The 24,531-nt window shown below is 43.6% G+C and overlaps 1 protein-coding gene across 2 annotated transcripts; it reads right to left on the reverse strand.

The window, feature by feature from the left end:
* Positions 1 to 3,563: 3,563 nt before the first annotated feature.
* TMEM170A (transmembrane protein 170A) lies at positions 3,564 to 23,438 on the reverse strand. Of its 2 annotated transcripts, none has more exons than XM_060083851.1 (3): positions 23,172 to 23,438; positions 9,451 to 9,552; positions 3,564 to 6,951 (listed from the first exon to the last, which is right to left on the reverse strand). In XM_060083851.1, the coding sequence occupies exons 1-3, from the start codon at positions 23,302 to 23,304 to the stop codon at positions 6,821 to 6,823; spliced, it is 366 nt and encodes a 121-aa protein (XP_059939834.1). In that variant the 5' UTR covers positions 23,305 to 23,438; the 3' UTR covers positions 3,564 to 6,820. The 2 variants fall into 2 exon arrangements, with proteins under 2 accessions (XP_059939834.1, XP_059939833.1); XM_060083850.1 differs by having other exon boundaries at positions 9,382 to 9,552.
* Positions 23,439 to 24,531: the final 1,093 nt, after the last annotated feature.

Below are 24,531 nucleotides of genomic sequence, written 5' to 3' on the forward strand. Positions count from 1 at the left end.
CCTTCAGGTTAATCCATATGGAAATACAACCATATATAATGCTTGTCATTTTGTCAGATTAAAAAATTTTAATTATAATCCAACTCTGGGGGGCAGTAATCAGATGCAAATGAGATATCATCGACTAACATCCTGTTTGTTCAGGTTTGGGTTTTTTCAGCTGATAATTGCTCCCTGTTGATACTCTGGACTAGGGTCTGTGTCACCCAGTCTAGTGTTATCTAAATCAAGGAACAGATGAAACATGTCTGTGATTAAAAGGACATTATGGTGGCTTTATGCCAACAAGCTTTTTAAAAGAGCCTGATTGCAACATAGTTCCCACACCACAAAATTTACTCATTTAAAGTGCATAGTTCAATCATTTTAGTATATTCACAGACGTGTGCAACCATCACCATAGTCAATTTTGGAAGATTTTCATCACCCCAAGAAGGAACCTCTGACCAATTAGCAGTCACTCCCCATTTCTCCCCAGTCCCCAGCTTTAGGCTAATCTTTCTGTCTCTCTATATTTTCTTATTCCAGACATTTCATATAAATGGAATTATACAAGATGTAGTCTTTTGTAACTGTCTTCTTTCACTTAGCACATTTTCAAAGTTCATTCGTCTTAGGTATATACCTGTGGAACTGCTGGACCACATAGTAACTCTGTGCTTTACCTTTCAAGAAACTGTCAAACTGTTTCCCCAAGCAACCATTTTATACCCTCACCAGCAATTTCTGAAGTCTCCAATTTCTCCACACCCTTGCAAACACTCTTTTTGATTATAACCATACTAGTGGGTGTGAAATGACATTTCATTATAGTTTTGATTTTCACTTCCCTGATGACTAATGATGTTAAGCATCTATTCATGTCTTTATTGGACATGGTATATGTTGTTTTGGAAAAATGTCTACTCAAATCCTTTGCCCATTTTTTAAAGGACTTTTTTGATGTGGACCATTTTTAAAGTCTTTATTGAATTTGTTACAATATTGCTTCTGTTTTGTTTTGGTTTTTTGGCAGCAAGGCATGTGGGATCTTAGCTCCCTGACCAGGGATTGAACCCATGCCCACTGCATTGGAAGTGCAGAATCTTAGCTTTGGGGGTTGTATCTAAGAAGCCTTTGCCTAACCCAAGATCACAAAATTTACTCCTGTGTTCTTCTAAGAGTTTTATAGTTTTAGTCCTTACATTTAGGTCTATGACCCATTTCAGTAAATCTTTCTTATGTGAGAATAACAGAAAAATAGATGTGAAATTAGGACCCAGTATTTGGGACTTCACCATTCTCAGCCTCGTTTTCCTTGGACAGCATAAATAAACCCTACAGTGACAAACTGGGATGTAGCCTTTTGCCCCATCCCTGGGGTCTGAGTCTGGGAAAAGGATATCCCAGAGTTCTTCAGCAGACTCTCTCCTCCATTACCCTACTTCTCCCACTCTCCTCTTTACAGATTACTAGCACTCCATACATTTGTTCAAATTTACAAAGTTTCTGACCACTTTATGGGTAACCAGAGAACTATTTTCTGTTGTGCCAAATAGTTTAGTAAAGAGGTGAAAAATTGGTTAGCAGGCCAAATCTATCATAAAGACATGCATTGTTCGACCTGAAAAGCATTTTACATGAAGTTAAATTAGCGGCCAGCTGTGATATTATGATTTCGCAGAAATATACATTTCATATACATTTTGGTCATTCAGATGACCAAAATGTGTTTCTCATATATATTTGGTCTTCATCCACAGTTCCTGGCTCACAGCTCCCAAAACCCCTGGAATTTCCTAAGTGTTGAGAGTGGTAAAGGTGTCTTGTGTTGTATGAATGACGTTTAGAAGCACCTAAGGATGGGGCTGGTTGCCAGGACAGCTTACCGTGTGATGAGAGGATTGGAACTTTCAGCCCCCACATCCCCACACAGCCCTCCCCTGCCCCACCTCTGGGGAGAGGGGGGAGGGGCGACAAGTTGAATCAGTTCCCAATGGCCAGTGATTTAACGAATCATGCATATGTGATGAAGTCTCCATAAAACCCCAAAAGGACAGGGTTGAGAGCTTCCCAGTTAGTGAACACGTGGAAATTCGGGGAGAGTGGCACCCTTGCAGGGGACATGGAAGCTCCACTCACCTTCCTCGTACTTTGCCCTGTGCATCTCTTCCATCCGGCTGTTCCTGAGTTATATCCTCATGATAAACCAGTGATCTAGTATGTAAAACGTTTGAGTTCTGGGCTTCCCTGGTGGCGCAGTGGTTGAGAGTCCGTCTGCCGATGCAGGGGACACAGCTTCGTGCCCTGGTCCGGGAAGATCCCACATGCCGCGGAGCGGCTAGGCCCGTGATCCATGGCCGCTGAGCCTGCGCGTCCGGAGCCTGTGCTCCGCAACGGGAGAGACCACTACAGTGAGAGGCCCGCGTACCGCAAAAAAAAAAAAAAAAAAAAGTTCGAGTTCTGTAAGCCACTTTAACAAATTAATTGAACCCAATTTATAGCCAGTCCGTGAGAAGCACAGGTAACGGTCTGGACTTGCAACTGGCATCTCGAATCAGGGGGTGCAGTGGGAGTCGGTCTTGTAGGATTGAGCCCTTAACCTATAGAATCTGGTGCTATCTCTGGGTGGTGTCAGAATTGAGTTGAATTGTTGGACACACTGCTGGTGTCCAAGAATTGTTTGTTGGTTTGGGGAACTCCCAATATACCAGCACTTAAAAATTAAGAGATTTCAAATAATCTAATTTCCAATTTCCTTTGAAAAACTGGAGAATCTGGCAACACTGGGCACATAATCCCACAAAATATCAATAGAAATAGGCTGGAACTGAGCAATGCCTTTAGACAAATCTCTCCAGCTGGCCACAGTACAAATCCCAACTCCCTACAAGTTTCCTGGTTCACTATTACCATGTTGTCTTGGGGTCCTTCCTGCCAAACTCAGCACCTTTAGCCCCTCATCCACCATAAGTCTCTTTCCACTGTCTTGGGTTATCACCTTTTTAGAAAAGATCCTCCTCTGTTTGGTCCTGGATACGTATCTTGGGGGCTTCTGGCTGAACTCTGCATGTATCCTTCAGGGGTGCTAGAAACATTCTGTATCTTGATCAAAGTGCTACCACTTCGCATTAAGTGTATAAATACATAAAAATTCATCAAGCTATACATTTAAGATTTGTGCACTTTACTGAAAATGGCAGAGCAGAAAAAGATTTATGCTGTCACAGAATACTAAACCAACCTTGGAGCCTCTCTTCATGTGGACTTACTACTGAAATAATACATGTTTTTCACAAACTATATCAGCTTTCAGCCATCCCAGTGTGTAATCATACAAAAGCTTCTTGATGGTAATGTATAGCTCACAAAGTGGAGTTAATAAGACTCAAGTTCACATGTAAGTACAGTTTAATCAGATCCTTGGACAAAAATTTTACCATAAACTAGTGAGTTGAACATAAAAGAAATACAGTTAAGCATATATGTTAAGTACTAAAAAAGAACTTAAGTTGGAAAACCTTATTACAAAAGATTAAACTCATTGGCCACTGAAAAAGAAATAACAGTTCTAGTTCACAGAATTAAAAGTAACTCTTTATTGATAAACATATATACCAGAATTAGAAATGTCAGTAGAAAAATAAAATTTAAATAATTTTCTATGGTACAAAGATTAGATCATTTTGACTGTAGCATTTGGTGAAATAATGTAGTACAAAAAGCTGAGCTGATTTTAGCCACAACCAGCCTGACAGAGTGCACAAAAAAGAAATGCACGTACACAGAACCTTCTGCATGTGGACAGCTAATGGCACCAGGACTTCACATTCCAGGAAGTGGTCTCCTAGGGAAGGTTGGTATGCACTGCAGTTGTAATAAGAACTTAATTCAAACCAGAGCAGCTTTTGGAATCAAAAACTAAAATACAATTTAAAGACTTAGAAAACATAAGGGCTTAAAGATAATTATTTGCATGAACTTTTTCTCACCTAGTTTAGACATTTCCTAGGTAATGTTATGCTGAAAAAAAAAATGAGTTAATAGCACAAAGAGACATCTTTATCTTGGAATATTCATTACTCATTTGTATATGGATTTAAGTTTACATGAAACGCCTTTACCCTAAAACCTCAATATTAAAGAATCCAGAAATCAGCTTTTTATGGTTGGGGCTGCCTCCTTCCCACTCCTAAAAAAAAGGAAAAGTGGATGCACAGCTAAGGGAGGGGTGGTTGCACATGTCTCTAGGAAAGTCAGTAGTTGGCAAAACTTCTCAGAAGCTATATGTGATAAGATAAAATGTTCAACACAAATGCCAATATTTTTTCATCTGGGCAACCACCCCCAACTAATTGTGTATTTGAGATGAGAAATTAAAAAGAAAAATAAACTCTAAGGGGGAATAGACATTCCTTATCATTCAAATAGTTTCTCCCTGAAAACATTTCAAGCCACAAAGCTCAAGCTATATAAAGTCTATATACACTTATTCACAGGAGAATGTTCACATACTGGGATGGATGAAACATTCAATAATTTGAAGATACATTTTACATTTGAAGTTTTTGAAAAGAGTGGATAATCAAACAAACAGATGAAAACAAACACAACTTTCAAAATGCATTAATTTTTGTGTCTTGGCTCTAAAAGAAAAATAAACCAAATAAATCATGGATCAGTATGTTCAAAAATTAGTATTTAGGGGGAGGAGCCCACTGACCACTGGCCCATGTTCAATTTGTGAAATTCTATCCAAAGGAATGTTTTAGGTGAGAATGCTAAGAGGCATACTTCAATAGAGATAATTAAAATCATTTCCTACAACAAATTTCTTAAACTGAAGGGCTACTTTTCCAAATCCAGCTCCCTGAACTGAAAAATGGAGTCTTCAACTAAAGACTTAAAAATTTGCTTGAGGGCTTCCCTGGTGGCGCAGTGGTTGAGAGTCCGCCTGCCGATGCAGGGGACACGGGTTCGTGCCCCGGTCCGGGGGGATCCCGCATACCGCGGAGCAGCTGGGCCCATGAGCCATGGCCCCTGAGCCTGCGCGTCCGGAGCCTGTGCTCCCCAACGGGAGAGGCCACATCAGTGAGAGGCCCGCGTACCACAAAAAAAAAAAAAAAAAAAATTTGCTTGAAAGAAAGATTTGAGCATTGGAGAGTAATCTTGTTGGGGAATTTGTAAAGACATTTGCCTACATTCCAACTCCTGTAATTTTCCACCTAGTCTATGTGTATATAACACTATAATTTTGATAAGTGGTCTAATGGCCGATTAGTTAAAAGAAAATGTCCAGTTACTTTTTGTGATCCTTTGTAATTTTGCTCTTTGACTATCCCTGGTAAATTGGTCCTCCTGGCTGTTTTTTTTTAATCAGAAGCCAGAGTGCATATTGCTTTAAATCAAATAGAACTGCACATGACCTCATGGGCAGTTAGCCTTACACTCACAATGAAAACTTTCCTTTAAAAATGTCAGATTTAATTACCAGAAACTATTTTGAAAACAGAAACATCAATTGTATTTCATACAGAACAGTTTAGGTGGTAAGAATAAAGTTGGATAATTTTTGCAATCCTTTTTCTTTTGAAGGTTACAGTTTTCAGGCCTTTAAATGAAAAAGTTAGGCATTAGAAGAAAAATTAAAATAGCTAAAATTGGGTTTTAAAAAACTCTGATATTTAATTCTCTTTAAGGATATAAATTCTCTTGAAGGAAAATGTAAAGGGCACAGTAGAAGGCATATCTGAAAATTAAACTTTAGGCACTTTCTGGGAGTGATACCCAATACTGTGAAAGTGAGCTGAAGACCCACCACTAGGTAACCACATGAAGACTAGGAAATCCATAACCACTAACTCTAGTTTAAGCTGCACTTATACAATTTTTCAAGAGCCATGAGTAAACCAAAGTCACTAAGAAAAACAGTAACAGAACGTTTAAAGTATCTTTTTGTGCGTGTGCCTCAATGTTCAAAGAGTGTCCTAAACAATCTGGGTGAAAATTTTCAACTCTCAACTCTTTAATAGGGTATGTTTCCAATTAAACTAAATAAAAGCAATAGAATAAAAGTGATAGGAAGAGGTGGTATGGGAGCTTTAGGGGAAAAAGTCTCAATTATCTAGCTTATTTTGATAAATGTACAAAAAAACAAATTCACATCTCTTAAAATATATTAAATAATCACAGGTCAGGATAGTTATCCATAAAAATGTCACGTCATTCAGTAGTTAGCTCCTTTTTCTTTAAACAGTGGAATCAAAGCCACTACTTGAGTTATAGATTTTTTGTGTGTGCAACAAATTTCACCAAATTTGTTCTCAACACTATATTCAACCAAAACCTACTTGGCACTTACTGTCATGAAGATGTAGCAAGAGATGAGTTTGCCAAATTTTAATCAAGATTAGATCAAGTTAGATTTTAGTACAGTATACGCTGCTCAGAAATACACTAATATGATCCATAATTTCTCTGAAATATGCAACGTTGCATTTTCTCACAGAACATTATAAATTTCAGTGTGAAGGATGCCAACCCAGAAGCACTGCTGACCTGGCTTGCGTAAAGGTGCACCCGTAAAACTGCCTGAATTAAATATGTAAAAAAAAGAAAGAAAGAAAAGAAACTTGATTTGTTTTGGTTGAGAACAATGAGTCCAAAAAGATCTTTAATTCCTGGAGCTTCAAATTGAAGAAAGGACTGAAATGTTGTTCTTCATATACCTTTTCATCCAAGTTGCTTCCCGTTTGAAGAACTAAGAAAACACATTCCATACTGTATTATTTTTGAGGATTCTATGAAACTTAGGTTCGCCATCATAGCACGAGGGTATGTGCTATAGAGTAGCTAAAATCCGTAAAAAGGAGACCACCACTACACAAAACGTCTGTCCAGTGCCCAAGGTGAGGGCTTCAAATGGAATCATTTCCTTTCCTGCTGCTCGGTACACTCCAGCAATTGCTGCACCTGTTCAAAAATTCAAGAATATTTTTTAAAAAAAGGTTAATATAATCAGGAAAATATAGCACTTAAAATTCTACCAGTAGAATGTTCTAAATTTTTACATTAAAATTTAGACATTACAGAAATGTTTTGTTTGCTGACTACTCTAGGTTTTAAGTATTCCTTATATGGTTTGCAAATCACTGACAAGTGTTTTTCTGTGTTGAAAAGTGAATCCTTTAAACTGAGAGTCTCCTAGATTTATTGAATAAAATCACCTGGAAGTCATAGCTGAAATCACAAAGACGGCGATTTCCACTTAACCTGATTACAAACTCAAAAACATCTCTTATTCCGCATGCATTTAACAGGTACCTAACAAACTCTTGGCAATAAATGACAAAGAATCTTCCCTGTGGGACTGAGCAAGAAATATTTCAGGAGCAGCCACAGGGAAACCCCACCCTACTTTGTACTATACTCAGAGCTCCCCTCAAGAAATGGATGGAGAAAGGGGTGGGAAAAGGAAAAGAGGGGGACCCTAAGCCTATCAAGTTGCTATTCATTCAAAGGGTGAGAGGTGAGGGATACTTGGGGAGTCCTTTCTGTTACCCGCATCATTAATCGTTTTTATTATGTTAGTCACTGTAACTTCCTAGAAATTGAGTAAATAAAACAAAACAAATATCTCTCTCTACCTAGGTACCCTGAATTGCTCACAGGGACTCAGCATTGTATAAGGAAAGTCAAGATTTCAATAGTTTGAAAATAACAGATTCGAACATCTCAGATGACTGTCCTGCCACCCCCACCCCACCTCAAAATGCTCCAAACAGAATTCTCCTTGGTCACAGAAGCTAGCTGGAGACACAAGACAGAAACACAAACATGAAGTAGATTTTGAATAATGCAAGATGAAATATAGTGTTTTAATCAAGTGTCTACACCTTTTACAAATGTGATGTGATGGTATATTGACATATTTTAAGGAGAAGAAAGAACAATACTAATCAATACCTGTGTTGGTTGCCAGGAACATTTGTGACTTTGAAATGCCCACCACCAGAGGCAATGCACAAACACTGTGCTACTAACATCTGAAAGGCACATGTTCCATTGGGCCCCTTTGTAATTTGTCTCCAAAAAAAGTGGGTTGAGTCGGAAGAAGCTTAAAGAAGTTGAACTGGGTCCCAAAGTGGGATTTGGATGATTAAGGGAAGACAGGAAAAAGCAAACCAGAAGGAGCAGCACAATGGGAAGGGAACAGATTGTATGCACTAGCCTTGAAGAAGCACATTAACACGACATTTACTGCACAATTACTATATGGTAGATATTCTGGTTCAGTATTTTATATTCACATGTTTTCATTTAGTCATCACACAGCATCCCTATTTTACTGATGAGAAATCTGAAACAGGTCCTGGGGGCCAGTAATCCAGCAAGAAACCTGGAGCAGAGGGTCTCTAAACATAGCAGCAGGTGATACAGTTACAAATATTTTTTAAGGCCCGTTATGGAAACTCCTTAATGCAAACAGGAGAAAACTGGCCTCCTCCCCCGTGTTATCACAAAGGTTTCATCATCTACGGAACACAGAGAAACTAGGCCACCTTGTCCCCAAAAAAATCCCTCAAGTCAAAGAGAGAGGAAAATTTCTGCTTGAAGCTCAAGGTTTAAATTCACAGTGAAAAAAATTTATGTGTACATGTATACCTAGAAAAAAGTCTGAAAGCATACACCAAAATGCAAACTGTGGATACCACTTAGGAATGCAGTAATGGAGGATTTTTATCTTTGCTTTCTTATAATTTTTAATTCATATAGAATATACATGTTATTTGTATTTCATTATGAGCTTAAAAATGATTTAAACTTATTCTCATCCCTTCGACATGAATAAAAGCCACACCTCCCCCCAAAAAAACACCAGACAGGTAAAAATAATTTATAATTATGAATATTACTCCAATTCTTATTCAGAAAGTCCTGAGAGGAAAAAACAACCAGGTATTTTTCTAAACAATAATTCTTGTCATTAGAATTATTCTTCCATCCTTAAAACAACTACACCTGGATGAGTGGAAGTAATTTGTTAACCAGCTTGCAAGGTCACAAATCAGTGAAGTGACAGCTGAAGAGAAAGGAGCAGTAGCTTCCAAAAAGACAAATATCTTCTTTTGCTAGTGACCTATTTCACAAGATCTATCTCACAAAGCTTAACATGGCTTCCCTGAAGCCAGCGAGACAAAATCTGACTCAGTAAGTCAAAGATGTTAGCCAAATAAGGGGGGACTGGGGTGAGAAAAAAAACAATACATAAAAAAAACAGGATCTGTGGTTAAAGATCACTCTTTCTTCTTCATCTCACTGAGACATGTTTCTAAACTGGTTCCTAAAATTAACTAACTAGTCAAATGAAACATTTTGACTGTATTTTAATGTCTAACATACTTGTCAAGATTCCAGCAGTAATTGGTCCCACGATGCCCATCAACAGGATGCTTACAGACATGAACCTACCATATTTGTGATGTCTGAGGGTGAAGAGGGCCAGTAATCCAGCAGGGACGTGAAAGAAGAGAGAGGACACCAGTGCCCACAGGAACACACCATACCACATCTCTACAAGGGAGAGCAAAGAAAGGTCGTACATCACTGCCTTTCCCAGTGCAATCATTACAAAAGAGTAGTCACTATGCCCAGTTATTTCATTTTCAAAACCATTCAGCTGCAATGGAGGTTCATCAGTCAAATATCCAAACACTGATGGTTTGGGAGGGATAAGTAAACTATGGCCAGCACCTGTCTGTGTACATAAACTCTTACTGGAACACAGCCATGCCCATTCACTTCAGTCTTGTCTATGGCTGTTTTTAAGCTACAAGAGCAGGGCTGAAACAGTGACAGAGACCATATGACCTGCAAAGCCTAAAATATTTACAATCTGGCCCTTTACAGAAAAGGTTGGCCAACCCCTGACAAGCTACCTGTACTCCCAAACACTGAAGAAAAGGTTCACCCGGATTTGAAAATTCACTTAAATGATTTCCCTCCCATAAGGACAAATGTAAGTACCACTGACAGGGTGCTATGCAGTCAATGCCTGATGACCGTCCCTGCCTTCTTGATTATTCATTCATCTCAAATGGAAAAGCTCTATATACAATTACATTCATTCAACAATCATTTTCAAGACAATGAAGTAAATATCAACCCATCACCTATTAGGGTATCAAAGCTCTTTAAGACATGAAATAAATACCAGAATATGTAAATGTTTCGCTTCAAGACAAATGGCAAGTGAGAGGGCAGGTTAGAAGAGGAAATGGTTCCTTCAGAGAACCTCTATCCCTCTTAGGATGACAGTAACTCAGGAAACATTAAAATATTTGTCCAACAACTATGTATACAAACCTATGCATGAGATATCTTGGAAAATACAAAAAAAAGGAGGAGATACCATCCTGCCCTCATGACTTTACAATTTAGCAAATGGCAGACATAACATTTTCCCCCAGTGGGCCCAGGCATGGCTTCAGAATTCTCAAGAGAGCTCTTTACCCATATATGGATATAATGAAGGTGTCACACTAGATGAAATCTGTTGTCCATCCCTGCACTTGAGGCAGGTAAGTACCAGGCAATTTTAAAGATCAGTCAACAGCTCAACTGGGGTTTCTGCACCACAGCACTATTGACGTCTGGACCATTTAACTCTTTGTTGTGGGAGGCTGTTGACTGTAGGATGTGGAGCAACACCCCTGGCCTCTACCCTCTGGATGCTGGTAGCACTCTCTCCCGTTGTGGCAACCACAATATCTTGACATTGTCACACGTCCCCTGTGGGCATAATTACCCTGGTTAAAAACCACTGACCTGACTGAAGCAAAGGGTTTATAAGAGTAACAGTAGGGCCTCCCTGGTGGCGCAGTGGTTGAGAGTCCGCCTGCCGATGCAGGGGATACGGATTCGTGCCCCGGTCTGGGAGGATCCCATATGCCACGGAGCGGCTGGGCCCGTGAGCCGTGGCCGCTGGGCCTGCGCATCCGGAGCCTGTGCTCCGCAACGGGAGAGGCCACAACAGTGAGAGGCCCACATACCGCAAAAAGAAAAAAAAAAAAAAAAAAAAGAGTAACAGTAGTTAAGGATGCAAAGGTAGATGGGGTCACATTACAGGGGGCTTTGAAGGCCATACTAAGGACTTCAACATGTAAGCCCTAGAAGGTACCATCAAAGGTTTTTTGAGCAGTAAAGGGTTGTCAGCACAGTACTTCACAGGTGGCACCTACACTCCCAGTAGGAACACAAACTAGAAAGCCATCTCTGGAGGGTAAACTGGAAGTGCATATCCAAAACAGTCAACTGTGCATACCCTTTGCCACAGTGATTTTACTTCCAGGAATACACAAGGGCAAGGACAAGGTCACGAGGTTCCTGGCAGCACTGTCTGTACTGGCAAAAACTAGACACCAACTGCATGTCTGTCGATGGAGGACTTGTGAAACATGTTATGGTATATCCGCATAATGAAATGTTACACAATCAATAAAAGTAGGAGCAGCTCTTTAAATACTGACGGGGTGGGGCTTCCCTGGTGGCGCAGTAGTTGAGGGTCCACCTGCCGATGCAGGGGACACGGGTTCGTGCCCCGGTCCGGGAAGATCCCACATGCCGCGGAGTGGCTGGGCCCGTGAGCCATGGCCACTGAGCCTGCACGTCCAAAGCCTGTGTTCCGCAACGGGAGAGGCCACAACAGTGAGAGGCCCACGTACCGCAAAAAAAACAAACAAAAAAAAAAACTGATGGGGTAAGATGCCCAAGCCACAGTGGGAAGTAAAAAAACGTAAGTTTCAGAATATGTAGAATAAGATCCTGTTTTTGTGAAAACAAAAAACAAAAGAAACAAATGTGTGTAAATGCTTCTGTCTACTCAGAAGAGTCTGGACATATGTTTATTTAACATTTACAACATGCACAGGCACTGTTTTAAGTGCTTGACAAATATTAACTCATGCCATTCTCAGAGTAGCTCTATGAAGCACATATTAATATCTCTGACGCTTGGATGAGGAAACAGAAGCAGAGGGAGGTGAGGACACTTGCTGGTGCCCACGCTGCAGCACGAGGCAGAGCCCAGGCTGAGCCACGCTGGAAGCAACGCCCTCATCCTCCGTGCCACCTCTTATACATATTAAGATACAGAAAATTGTTATTTCTGGGAATAGGATAGGCTGGGGGAGGGTTTATGACCATTCACTTTTTACTTTGATAAAACAAACAAAGCAGGGGCTTCCCTGGTGGCACAGTGGTTAAGAATCCACCTGCCAATGCAGGGGACACTAGTCTGGGAAGATCCCACATCCCACGGAGCAACTAAGCCCGCGAGCCACAACTACTGAGCCTGTGTGCCACAACTACTGAAGCCCTCGCGCCTAGAGCCCATGCTCCTCAACAAGAGAAGCCACTGCAGTGAGAGAGAAGCCTGCGCACCGCAATGAAGAGTAGTCCCTGCTCGCCGCAACTAGAGAAAGTCCGCGCACAGCAACAAAGACCCAATGCAGCCAAAAATAAATAATTTAAAAAAAAAAAAAAGCTTGGGAATTCTCTGGTGGTGCAGTGAATAAGACTCCACGTTCCCAGTGCAGGGGGTGCACGTTCAACCCCTGGTCAGGGAACTAAGATCCCACATGCCATGGGGCGCAGCCAAAAAACAGGGAAAAAAAAAAAAGAGCGACCAACGAGGAGCATCAGTGGGCTGGGGGAGAGGGGAGAGTGGCAAAGGGGAGGGCCAGGGGCTTTTCTTGAAGTTGCATTTGAGTTGTAAGCACACTGTTTTGTGTGGTTTTTCCCAAATCAATTTCTTTTTATTTTTACTCTTGTTGGGTGCAGGGGGAGGAGGGGTTAGGGAGTCAGGGGTGATTAGAGGTGGGACCAAATCCCCGCCAGGCACCCTCCACACTCTCACTGATGGCTGCATTAATTCTCTGCACATATTAAGTCAAAGTTTCAGTTAATACCATATTCTACATACACCTAGATTAGGATGTCTCGCTCTTGGTTGTTCTTTTTTTTTAAATTAATTTATTTTGGGGGCTGCATTGGGTCTTTGTTGCTGCACACGGTCTTTCTCTAGTTGTGGTGAGCGGGGGCTACTCTTTGTTGCGGTGCACGGCCTTCTCATTGCAGTGGCTTCTCTTGTTGCGGAGCAAGGGCTCTAGGCATATGGGCCTCAGTAGTTGTGGCTCGTGGGCTCTAGAGCGCAGGCTCAGTAGTTGTGGCGCATGGGCTTAGTTGCTCCGCGGCATGTGGGATCTTCCTGGACCAGGGCTCAAACCTGTGTCCCCTGCATTGGCAGGCGGATTCTCAACCACTGTGCCACCAGGGAAGTCCTTTTTTTTTTTTAATATTTATTTATTTGGCTGTTCCAGGTCTTAGTTGCAGCATGTGGGATCTTTGTTGCAGCATGCGGGATCTTTAGTTGCGGCATGCAAACTCTTAGTTGCAGTATGTGGGATCTAGTTCCCTGACCAGGGATCAAACCCAGGCCCCCTGCATTGGGAGCGCAGAGTCTTAACTGCTAGACCACCAGGGAAGTCCCTCACTCTTGTTTTGGATGGAAGGCTCTCAATAAAAACATCAGGGACACCTCATCTACGGCTCAATGCTTATTAAAAATAACAAACGACTGAGGCTGTTTTTGTACTTCTGTTCTGGTGACAAATTATCAGATCGCTACAAAAGGTTTCAAACCACTGGTATGAGTTTTCTTTTCCTTTCTGTTGAACAAGATACATCTTCAGAATAATTTTATAATACTGTTGAAACTTGTCTATTTTGTTTGATGGTGTTTAACAAATTGTTAAACCAAGTCTAAATCATGCAATATGGAGTATAAAGTGATTAAATAGTAATGTCCCAAGCTTAAAACGTAAATATATATAACATAAAAAATATATATGTATAATATGTAAAAAAATATATGTATTCTAACTACTGCTCCTCCTCCACCAAAAAAATCACACACACAAACAAAAAACCCCTTTCCAGTCAATAGTGTCTATCAGAAATTGTGGGCAGGATTCTCAGTCCTCAGGGTTTGGGTCCCCATCGTCTTCAGGAACAAACCTGTACAGTTAGTCCCCTACACAAGAACCTTCAAGTTGCGAACTTTCAAAGATGTGAACGTGCGTTCCATCAACGTCAGGCGTGAGTGAAACTGCAGCCTGCCCTCCATCTCCTGTTGCTGGCGATCCTTCAGCTCTACCATCTCCCATCTCCTCTCCCTCCTCCAGTCAGTAACTCTTCTTGCCTGTTCCCTCAATGCCAGCCCCTGTATGCCAGCTGTTGTGCTGTACTACTGTACTTTTCAAGGTACTGTACTGTAAGATTAAAAATTGTTGTCTTTATTTTTCGTGTTTATGTATTATTTGTGTGAAAGGTATTATAAACCTATTACAGTACAGTACTACATAGCCGATGGTGTTAGTTGGGTACCTAGGCTAACTTTGTTGGACTCATGAACAAATTAGACTTACAAACGTGCTCTCGGAACGGAACTCGCTCGTACGTAGGGGACTGACTCTACCCGATACCACTGCAGGCTCCTTTCCAGCCTCGGGCACCAGCCCTTCTTGCTTCCATGGCCCAGGAGACTTGCCCTCTCTTCTTGGCAGCAGCTCCAGAGGTTGCAGAGTCTGGTGTTCAGGTACTGCCCCTCCCTGATAAATCCCTCCTGCCTGGGCCGCTGCTGTTGCACCCTGGCCTCCCCCGCCCAAGGCCCCCTTGTGTACCACCCACTGCCAGCTCATCCCCAAGCCACAGGACAGCGTCATGCAGTTCCCTGCTGAAGCAGTAACCCGTCTTCAATCCCACAGTCCTTCCCAGCTCCTCCCCAAATCACTTAAGAGACTCTGAACTCCATTACACCACCCAGTGTGCACAGAACTCTATAAAGACACCAGGAATGCCACTACCCAGGCGTGGACAAACGGGATACAAACCTGCCTCCAAGACCCCAGAGCAGCTGCCGTCCTGGCTGCTGTCTGCCACCAATGACATGAGACCACTCCTGGGCCTTGCTGTCACGGGGCTTCTGCTGGAGCGCCCCAAATTTGAGAGACAAGCACTGCTTTCGGCAGCAACTCAAGGCACTGCTGGAGCTTGGCTTCTTACTGGCTGCCACAGAACCATCGGGGCAGTGAACTGGCAGGTGAGGCCTTGATCTGCCAGAGACACACTAAGTTGGTAACTTCAGTAAAAGTGGGTCTGGACACTCGGGTGCTCTACTCAACTGCTATGGACTGAATTCATGTGCGGCAGCCCTAATCTGACAGGACTGTGGCCTTATAAGAGGAAGAGAGATCTCTCTCTCTGTCTCTTGTTCTCTTTCTCTCCCCATCATGTGACAACATATCAAGAAGGTGGCCCAAGAGGGCCCTCACCACAACCTGACCGTGCCGGCACCCTCATCTTGGACTTGCAGTCTCCAGAACTGTGAGAAACTACACTTCTGTTGTTTAAGCCGCTCAGTCTGTGGTATTTTGTTCTAGCAGCCCTAGCAGACATCAACGCTCACCTGCTCACCTGTTCCCACTTCTGGGAGCACAGCACCTGCCCAAGGAGGCCTGCTGGGCTATCAACTCACATCTCCATTTTCCGGAAAGCTGAAAGGAATCTGTTTGCAAACAAGATCTGGCACAGCAGGTCAGCTCCTCCCTGAGTGTCTGAGAAGGGGAAGCACTATGCACCTTCCTATAACCCTGAGCTACATCCATCAGCTAGCTCAGTGCCTACATATTTTATATCGCATCACTTAAGTCACTCTAAGTAGGAAAAAAAGGCTGTATTACACTAGATGAGTAGTACAATTTATAAAACACTTTTCAGATGGATGGGATTATTACAGGACTGTAACAGTTAAGGCAAACCTCAATCAATAAAACATTTTTAAAAAACTAAGTGATTGGGCTTCCCTGGTGGCGCAGTGGTTGAGAGTCCGCTTGCCGATGCAGGGGACACGGGTTCATGCCCTGGTTCGGGAAGATCTCACATGCTGCGGAGCGGCTGGGCCCGTGAGCCATGACCGCTGAGCCTGCACGTCTGGAGCCTGTGCTCCGCAACGGGAGAGGCCACAATGGTGAGAGGCCCGCGTACCGCAAAAAAAAAAACCAAAAAAACAACTAAGTGATTTCCCTTTAATCCACTGCGCCTTAATTTGCCATCTATTTAATAGCTATTTATTGATTATCATATAGTACTTTTCATTCCCCTGGGTCAACACATGGTCAAAAATCTTTGTTTACATATCTTACAGTATTTCCTTGTTCACTGTTTCAAATAAAGTGCATTATCTTCAGCTTTGTTTACTCTGGCAGCTAAAGTCACATCATTTCCCCATGTTGAAGAATAAATCAGGTTATTAATCTGAAATAAAAGATTAGAAGGAGAGGGACTTCCCTGGTGGAGCAGTGGTTAAGAATCTGCCTGCCAATGCAGGGGACACGGGTTCCAGCCCTGGTCTGGGAAGATCACACATGCCACGGAGCAACTAAGCCCATGTGCCACAACTACTGAGCCCACGCACCTAGAGTGCACAAGAGAAGCCACCACGATGAGAAGCCCACGCACCGCCAATGCAAAGCAGCCCCCCACCACAACTAGAGAAAGCCCGCACGTAGCAACAAAAACCCAACACAGCCAAAAATAAATAAATAAATAAATTTAAAAAAAGAGAAACTGCCATCGAGGTGGTTTCATAAAAAAAAAAAAAAGATTATAAGGGGAAATCAGACGAAGCACTGGTGGCAGAAGGGGTCCCAAAGATGCCCACATCCTCAACCCCAGAGCCTATGAAAATGCGACCTTACATAACAAAAGGGAGTGTGCAGGTGTGATTCGATTAAGCATCTTGGGATGGTGGGGGTCAGCCTGGATTTTATAGTTGGGCCTAATGTAATCAAGGGTTCTTGTAAGAGGGTCAGAGTCAGAGAGATTTGAAGATGCTATGCTGCTGGCTTTAAAGACAGAGGAAGGAGCCATAGGCCAAAGGATGCAGGTGACCTCTAGAAGCTGGAAAAGACAAGAAAACAAATTCTCCGTAGAGCCTTCAGAAGGCAGGCAGCTCTGCTGACCCATTTTGGACTTCTGACCTCCAGGACCGTAGGATGATAAATCTGTGTTGTGTTAAGCCACTAAATTTGTCGTAAGTTGATTCAGTAGCAATAGCAAACTAATACAAGCACTGAGAGTTCATTCATTCAGCAAATATAATACTTACCGAGACCATTCCATATGCTGGGCATGTCAGTGAACAACAAAAACAAAAATTTTTTAAAAGACAAAGATCCCTGCCCACAGGGTGTTTGTATCTTTAAGAATATTTTTCAGACAAATATTTGAGTTAAAGAGAAAAGCCACACAGATTTCAGAATCCTCTAGGTGAGTCCTGTGTTAACAAAAGGGGTTTGTAACGGCTGGCTCCGCGGCCCTCTAGCCTCCGCAGCTGAGTCACCTCATTTCCAAGCAAGGCCTCAAGACCAACCTGGCTCCAATCAGCAGAAATGGAAGTGGGAATCGTGAGGCTTGGCACCCAGCCATCCTTTCAGTTGGCCCCACTCTGCCTCATGTTCCAGGTCGAACAACTGTATGAGCACAGCCAGTGCCTCTGATGCCAGGGTTCTAAGTAAACCGCCTCGGTCCTGGGAACTGCAGTCCTACTGAGTCCCGCAACTCATTGCTGGACTGCCTAGATGCTAACTGCCCATCAGCCTGCATCTGTCCACACTGCCCACTGTGAGATCCCTCTCTTACCCAACCCCCCCTACCTGCCAGGGGATCCATCTGTTCCCTTGTGAAATACTAGTATATATGTACTGGTCTCTACTCCTGATTCCTGACACAGAGCTCCTAAAACCCTTGTAGATAATGGTGCAAGGAAAATCTTTTGTTCTAATACTTAGTCTTTGACCCTGGCTCCTGATGCAGAGCTCCTAAATCCCTTGGAATTTCCAGGAGTGTCTTTTGTTCTCATGAGGCAACTCTTGGTGGGCTCCTGGATGGTTACCAGAAAGACCAAGCCATGATTTTATAAGCTTGGAACTTTCAGCACCACCCTCCATGCTCTGGAGAGGGGAGAGAGGCTAGAAGGGAGTTAATAATTGGTCATGCCTAGGTGATGAACCTCCATAAAAATTCCAAAAGTACAGAGTTCAGAGAGCTTCTGCGTTGGTGAAAACATCTATGTGCTGGGAGGGTGGCCCACCCCAGCTCCAAAGGGACAGAAGCGCCTGTGCTCGGGGACCCTTCCAGACTTCACCCTATGTACCTCTTTATCTGGTGTTCATTTCCAACCTTTAATATCCTGGGTAATATACCAGTAACCCAATAACTAAACTGTTTTCCTGAATTCTATGAGCTGCTCTAGCAAAATAACTGAATGAGGGCTTCCCTGGTGGTGCAGTGGTTGAGAGTCCGCCTGCCGATGCAGGGGACACGGGTGCGTGCCCCGGTCCGGGAAGATCCCACATGCCGCGGAGCGGCTGGGCCCGTGAGCCATGGCCGCTGAGCCTGCACGTCCGGAGCCTGTGCTCCGCAACAGGAGAGGCCACAGCAGTGAGAGGCCCGCGTACCGCAAAAAAAAAAAAAACTGAACGAGGAGGACATGGGAACCTCAGCTGGTCAGAAGCACGTGGGACAACCTGGACTTCTGACTGGCATCTGAAGTTGGGGGTTGGGGCAGTCTTGTGGAACTGAGCCTTTAACCTGTGGGATTGGATGCTAACTCCAAGTAGCCAGTGTCAGAACTGAGTTGAATTGTAGGACACCCAACTGGTGCCCCAGAATTGCTTGATACATGGAAAAACCACACATCTGGCGCCAGAAGTGTTGTGAGTGTAGCAGCAGTGTGAGAGTCAAGGAAAACAGCGAGTTTTTCCTAGATACCCTTCCTCTCCTAACAACGATACCTTGCCCACCAGGACTACCAGCAGTGGGCTGCCACCTCTCTCCTGAGGCCATTGCCTAACTGCCCACTCATCCCTTGTTTCTGTGTGCCCCTCTGGCCTGCCTCAATCCCAGTGGTCTCTTGGGCCTAGCCTGGCTGGATCTTATCTGTCCTGATCTGGCCTTCCACCTATTCTCCACACAAAGCCAGAAAGTTAGTGCTAATGGGAACAAGGTTTCTTGTTGGGGTGATGAAAATATTCTAAAGTTGCTTTTTGTGATGGCTGCAAACTCTGCAAAAAATCATTAAATTGTATACTTAAAAAAAAAAAAAAAGTAAGTCAGATCATCCTTCCTCTGCTCAAAACCCTCTAATATCGCTTTCTGGGATCTGACCTCACTTCCTCTCCCTGCCTTGCCCACCCTGTTCCACCCACTGCACTGGCCTCCTTCATGTTGCTTAACAAGCTCTGGTCCCAGGGCCTCTGAACCTGCTGCCCCTCGCTCACAAGGCTCTTCTCCCAACAGCTGCGTGGCTTGTTCCTCATTCCCTTCAGATTTCTTCTCCAATGGCACCATCAGAGAGGGCTTCCTTGTGACCTTAAGTAAAACAGCATTCCACTTGACACACAACACCTGTCACTTACTATCCCCCTACCCTGTCTTATGCTCACCACCATCTGTTCCTTTCCATACTTTAAAAAAAAAAATTTTATTGGAGTATAGTTGCTTCACAATGTTATGTTAGTCTTTTCCATACTTTTAAATTTTGTTTTCTCTCTCTCCTTTAGAATGAAAGTTCTTTTGTTTACTAACACACCTTTACTTGGTGCCTAGAAAACAAGAGACACACAATAGACACTGAGTAAATACTTGTTGACTGAATGAGTAAATGACTGATCCAAGGGTGACCTATTCTTGATTCCAGCAATGGCGCAACCAAAACATTAGTGGGTTTTAGTTTATCAGAAGATACACTTTGACACTGAAGGTATAAGGAAATTCATACCTTCAGAAAGTGAATGTTATTCCTGATACAGGAAAAAAAAATCTGCCTTTCATAGCACTCAGATTTGTTAAAAATGACAACAACAACAAAAGAAATCTGAACAACTTGCAATAAGGAGGGTTAGGCAGAAACCTAAACAGCTAAATTGCAAATGCAGGTTTAAAAAAAAATCAATTCAAAGCTTCCTGACAGTGATAAACCACAGACTATTTCAGAGCAATGATCCTGCCATATCGAGTTGGCATAAAATGCAAGGAACCTTTTCTGTGGGGCCAAAATAGAAACAATTCCAGAATCAGGACAGTGAACCACATTCACTGTCAGCAGGCTTTGGTGCCTCCAAAGGGATTACAGTTCATGTACTTACTGTCCATTCCAGCTAAAGAAGAGATACAGCAGGGAGGTTGTGTGTTTACCCACTGTGTTTACCCATCACATTCTGATCAGCTTGCTGTGGTCAAGGGCTTTATCTCATGCATGTTTATACCCCCAGCCCAGAGCCTGAACTTGACCAACGTATACCTGCTAAATGAATGATCCCTGGTGATCACCACCCCCAAGTTATATATTCAAAGAAGTTCCCATAAACTCAAATACATACTGCAGTTTAATATTTCAGAACAATTGCTGAAAGCAAAACAATTCACTTAGCTACAGATTCTCTACTATGACATGTTAAAACTATTGTTCCAGGCTTCCCTGGTGGCGCAGTGGTTGAGAGTCCGCCTGCCGATGCAGAAGACACGGGTTCGTGCCCCGGTCTGGGAAGATCCCACATGCTGCGGAGAGGCTGGGCCCGTGAGCCATGGCCGCTGAGACTGCGCATCCGGAGCCTGTGCTCCGCAACGGGAGAGGCCACAGCAGTGAGAGGCCCGCATATGGCAAAAAAAAAAAAAAAAAAAAAAAAACCCAAAACTATTGTTCCAAATTCACTTATCTCAATCTTTTCTTAGAGAAAGAAAAGGCAACTAAAAGCGAAACAGATTGAACAGAATATTCAGTTTCAAAGTATCACCTCACATGATTTATTACAAAAGGATTAAGGTACCCTTACAGTGGACAGATCTGATAAACACCATCTTCACCAAATGATTAAACCTAGTGTTATCAATAAAGGTACAAACTGACACTAAATGTCTCTGATGAGGTGCCCTGGGAAGTGGGCAACATCACCTGTGTAGGCAGCATTTTGAACAAAAATATTTAATCTGAATCTAATCATGAAGAAAAAATGAGATAATTTAGATTATGGAACATTCTATGAAATAATTAGCCTGGATTTCAAAAATGTCTGTCTCAAGAAACTGAAACAAGGATGGAGGAACTGTTCTAGATTCAACAAGACTAAAGAGACATGACAACTAAATGCAATGTGGGACCCTTGATTAGATCCTGGAATTTTAAAAAAAACAAAGGAGGGACTTCTCTGGTGGTCCAATGGGTAAGACTCCATGCTCCTAATGCAGAGGGCCCAGGTTCGATCCCTGGTCAGGGAACTAGATCCCACATGCATGCCGCAACTAAGAGTTTGTATGCCGCAACTAAGAAGTCCCACATACTGCAATGAAGATCCGGCACAACCAAAATTAAAAAATAAATTTTTCTTAAAAAAAAAAAAGCTAAAAATGGCATTATTTGAACTGGGAAAATTGGGAAAATCTAAATAAGGCCAATACATTAGATAATATTCTATCAATGTTAAATTTCTTGGGTGTGATGTGTTTTTTTTGTTGTGGCAGAAAATGTCTTCATTTTCAATGATACGTGTTGAAATATTAGGCGTCAAGCGTCGTCACTTCTGTAACTTCCTTTCAAAAGGCTCGCAGAAAGTAAAAATGTTATGTGTATGCATATATATATTTAGAGAGAAAGCGAAAGAATCAAAATGTTAATAATGAATCTAAGTAAAGGACATACAGATATTGGTTATACTTTCATTTCCATTTTTCGGTAGGGTTGAAAATTTTCCAAATAAAGAGTTGTGGGAAAAGTAAGGAAACAATGAAAACAGACTGATCCAGTTCAGTGCTGCCTCCAGACTGCATGAACATTTCATTTTTTGGACAGTGTCTCCAGAATGCCATATATTTCTGTTGTCACTGTCATGTGATCTTAGTACCTTTTGATACCTTTTGCCAGATTATCGTTTTAGGCATGATTTCAAGCTAACATCTGCATCTGCCCCAACACGGTTATCTTATTAACTATTTCACAAACCTGCCCGGGAAAATACTAGGAAGGTAATACATATCAAGTCCCTGGTGTCCGCTGAATGGCGCCTGGCAGTCGCTGCCCAGCGAAAGAGAAATCACAGGTGCCTTGTTTACAACTGCACCAGTAATCCAACCCTCCTTCCTTTGCAGGTCTCAGGCCGGTTCTCGCATTGTTTACTGAGTCATAGTATCTGCCAGCTTTGCGGGAGAGCCCAACCTCACCCTTCAATCACCCCTATCTCAGCCTTCTTGCCTTTAAAGGGCCAACACACAACCGTGCTCTTCCGTCAAAGGCTTTATTTTCGGCCTTCCCAAGTAATTTCTCCTCCTCTCAGTTTTCTGAGCACGATAGCTTTCTATCTCGATTTCTAATTTTTAAAAACCCTGCTCTCAGGCCCAGCAGAATCGCCAGTGTAGGTAAGAGTCAGAAAGAAGCTGCATCAAAGACCTCGAACGCATGAGTGGGAGGCTCGGCAACAGGTCTCAGAAAATGATTCCTAGAAAGAGAAGCTGGTGGAGGGGGTGGATTTGAACTTGGGTGGTAGCGATCGGCAGACCACCTCCCCGCGTAAAGGGGTTGGGCTACGCTAGAAACAAAGGGTGTGTGAGTTCTGACTGACGGCCCTCAGCCCGGCCGGGACCATGCGCTGTCCGAGCTGGGAAAGCCGAGAAGCCGGCGCGGACGAAAGGGGCTGGGCGGGGATGACCGCCTCCAGTGCCCCAAACAAGGAGGGACGGCCGCCTACAGGGCTCTGCCGAGTTCATGTCCGAACCTGGGGCGTCTGGAAACTCCTAAGAGCAAGATCAGTTCGGGCAGTGACTGAGCTCCCTTCACTGACGGGTCCCCAGCGCGGGCTCGGGGTGGCCTGGCCCGAGGGGCCGGCAAGGAAGCGACAGGGGGAGGGGATAAGGACCCCAGCTCTCGGCCGAGGGAGAAGGAACCTTCTTCCAAGAGGAAAACAGCCCCCAGCGGGCGGAACGGCGGGGTGCCAGCCTGCTAGCTGAGGAAGGGGCGCCGCCGCGTAGCCGGGCGGCCGCGGCGTGGCACGCAGTGCGCAGGCGCGGGGCGGGGCCGGTACCTGGGAAGGAGCATAGAGAAGTGGAGTTAGGGCACAAGGTCCCGTTGCCCACGCGCGGCACGAGCTTCAGGCTGAGGATCTGCTGCAGGAGCCCGGCCGATCCCCCGCTGTCGCCGCTCCCCTCGTGCTCCATCCCGCCGCCATTCACTGCAGAGAGGTCGGGGAGAGCGCCTGAAGTGCTGCCGTGGCTCGCTCTCACTCACGGCCCACTCCGCTTCCGCACCTCCGTCGCCTCAGCGTCACCTTCGGCCGAAGCCTTCTTCCTCCCACCCCAACGGCACTGCCAAGTGATGGCTCCTCCCTCCAGTCATAGGGCGCCTCAGATGGCAGGGGCGGGGCGAGTTGTTCCCGCCCCTGACGTTGCGTACGGCTCTCCGAGACCCAGCACCTATGGGCTACGCCCCCTACTGGGGAAGTCTCTCCTGCTACAGAGCGGCGCGCACTGCTCTGCCCTCCTCTGCAGCGCCACCTATAGGAAAGTAAAGGAAATTAGGTATAGATAGGGAGGGAGGGAGAGAGAGACGGGTGGGTGAGTGGGTGGGTGGGTAGATAGGTAGACAGACAGCGGTAGGTATGCAAGTAGACAGGTAGGTAGGTAGGTAGTAGGTAGGAAGATAAATACGTACATACATATGCATCTGGTAATGAGAATCAGATGGTTCAGCAGTCAGGTGAAAGAAGTTGGAAGACAATGCAGCAATACCTTCAATATTTGGAAGGAAATGATTTTGGGGGGAAACTTCACTTTAAATTAAAAAACATTGTATACGACATAAGGAATATGGTCAATAATATTGTAATAACTGGGGACAGATGGTTACTAGACTTACAGTGGTGATCATTTTGTAACGTAAGCAAATGTCAAATAACTATGTAGTACACCTGAAACTGACATAATATTGTAGGTCAACTATACTTCAATTAAAAAATAATTAATTAAAAAGCATCGTGGGACTTCCCTGGTGGTGCAGTGGTTAAGAATCTGCCTTCCAGTGCAGGGGACACAGGTTCGTGCCCTGGTCCAGGAAGATCCCACATGCAGCAGAGCAACTAAGTCTGTGTGCCACAACTACTGAGCCTGCACTCTACAGCCCGTGAGCCACAACTACTGAGCCCACGTGTCACAACTACTGAAGCCCTCACACCTATAGCCCGTGCTCTGCAACGAGAAGCCACCTCAATGAGAAGTCCATGCACTGCAAGAATAGGCCCTGCTCGCTGCAACTAGAGAAAGCCCCCCACACAGCAACAAAGACCCAATACAGCCAAAAATAAATAAATTTATTTATTTATTTAAAAAAAAGCATCGTGCACAAAATATGTAATATTTCCTTTTTTTTTTTTTTTTTTTTTTTTTTGC

The sequence above is a fragment of the Mesoplodon densirostris genome, chromosome 19 (genome assembly GCF_025265405.1).
Source record: "Mesoplodon densirostris isolate mMesDen1 chromosome 19, mMesDen1 primary haplotype, whole genome shotgun sequence".
Taxonomy (NCBI): Eukaryota; Metazoa; Chordata; class Mammalia; order Artiodactyla; family Ziphiidae; genus Mesoplodon; species Mesoplodon densirostris.

Coding starts and splice junctions, on each gene's coding strand:
- TMEM170A (XM_060083850.1), bottom strand. CDS start 23,304: ATGGAGCACGAGGGGAGCGGCGACAGCGGGGGATCGGCCGGGCTCCTG. Junction 9,553..23,171: donor TTCTCTATGCTCCTTCCCAG/GTACCGGCCCCG, acceptor TCTCCCTTGTAG/AGATGTGGTATGGTGTGTTC. Junction 6,952..9,381: donor TACTGCTGGAATCTTGACAA/GTATGTTAGACA, acceptor ATTTTTGAACAG/GTGCAGCAATTGCTGGAGTG.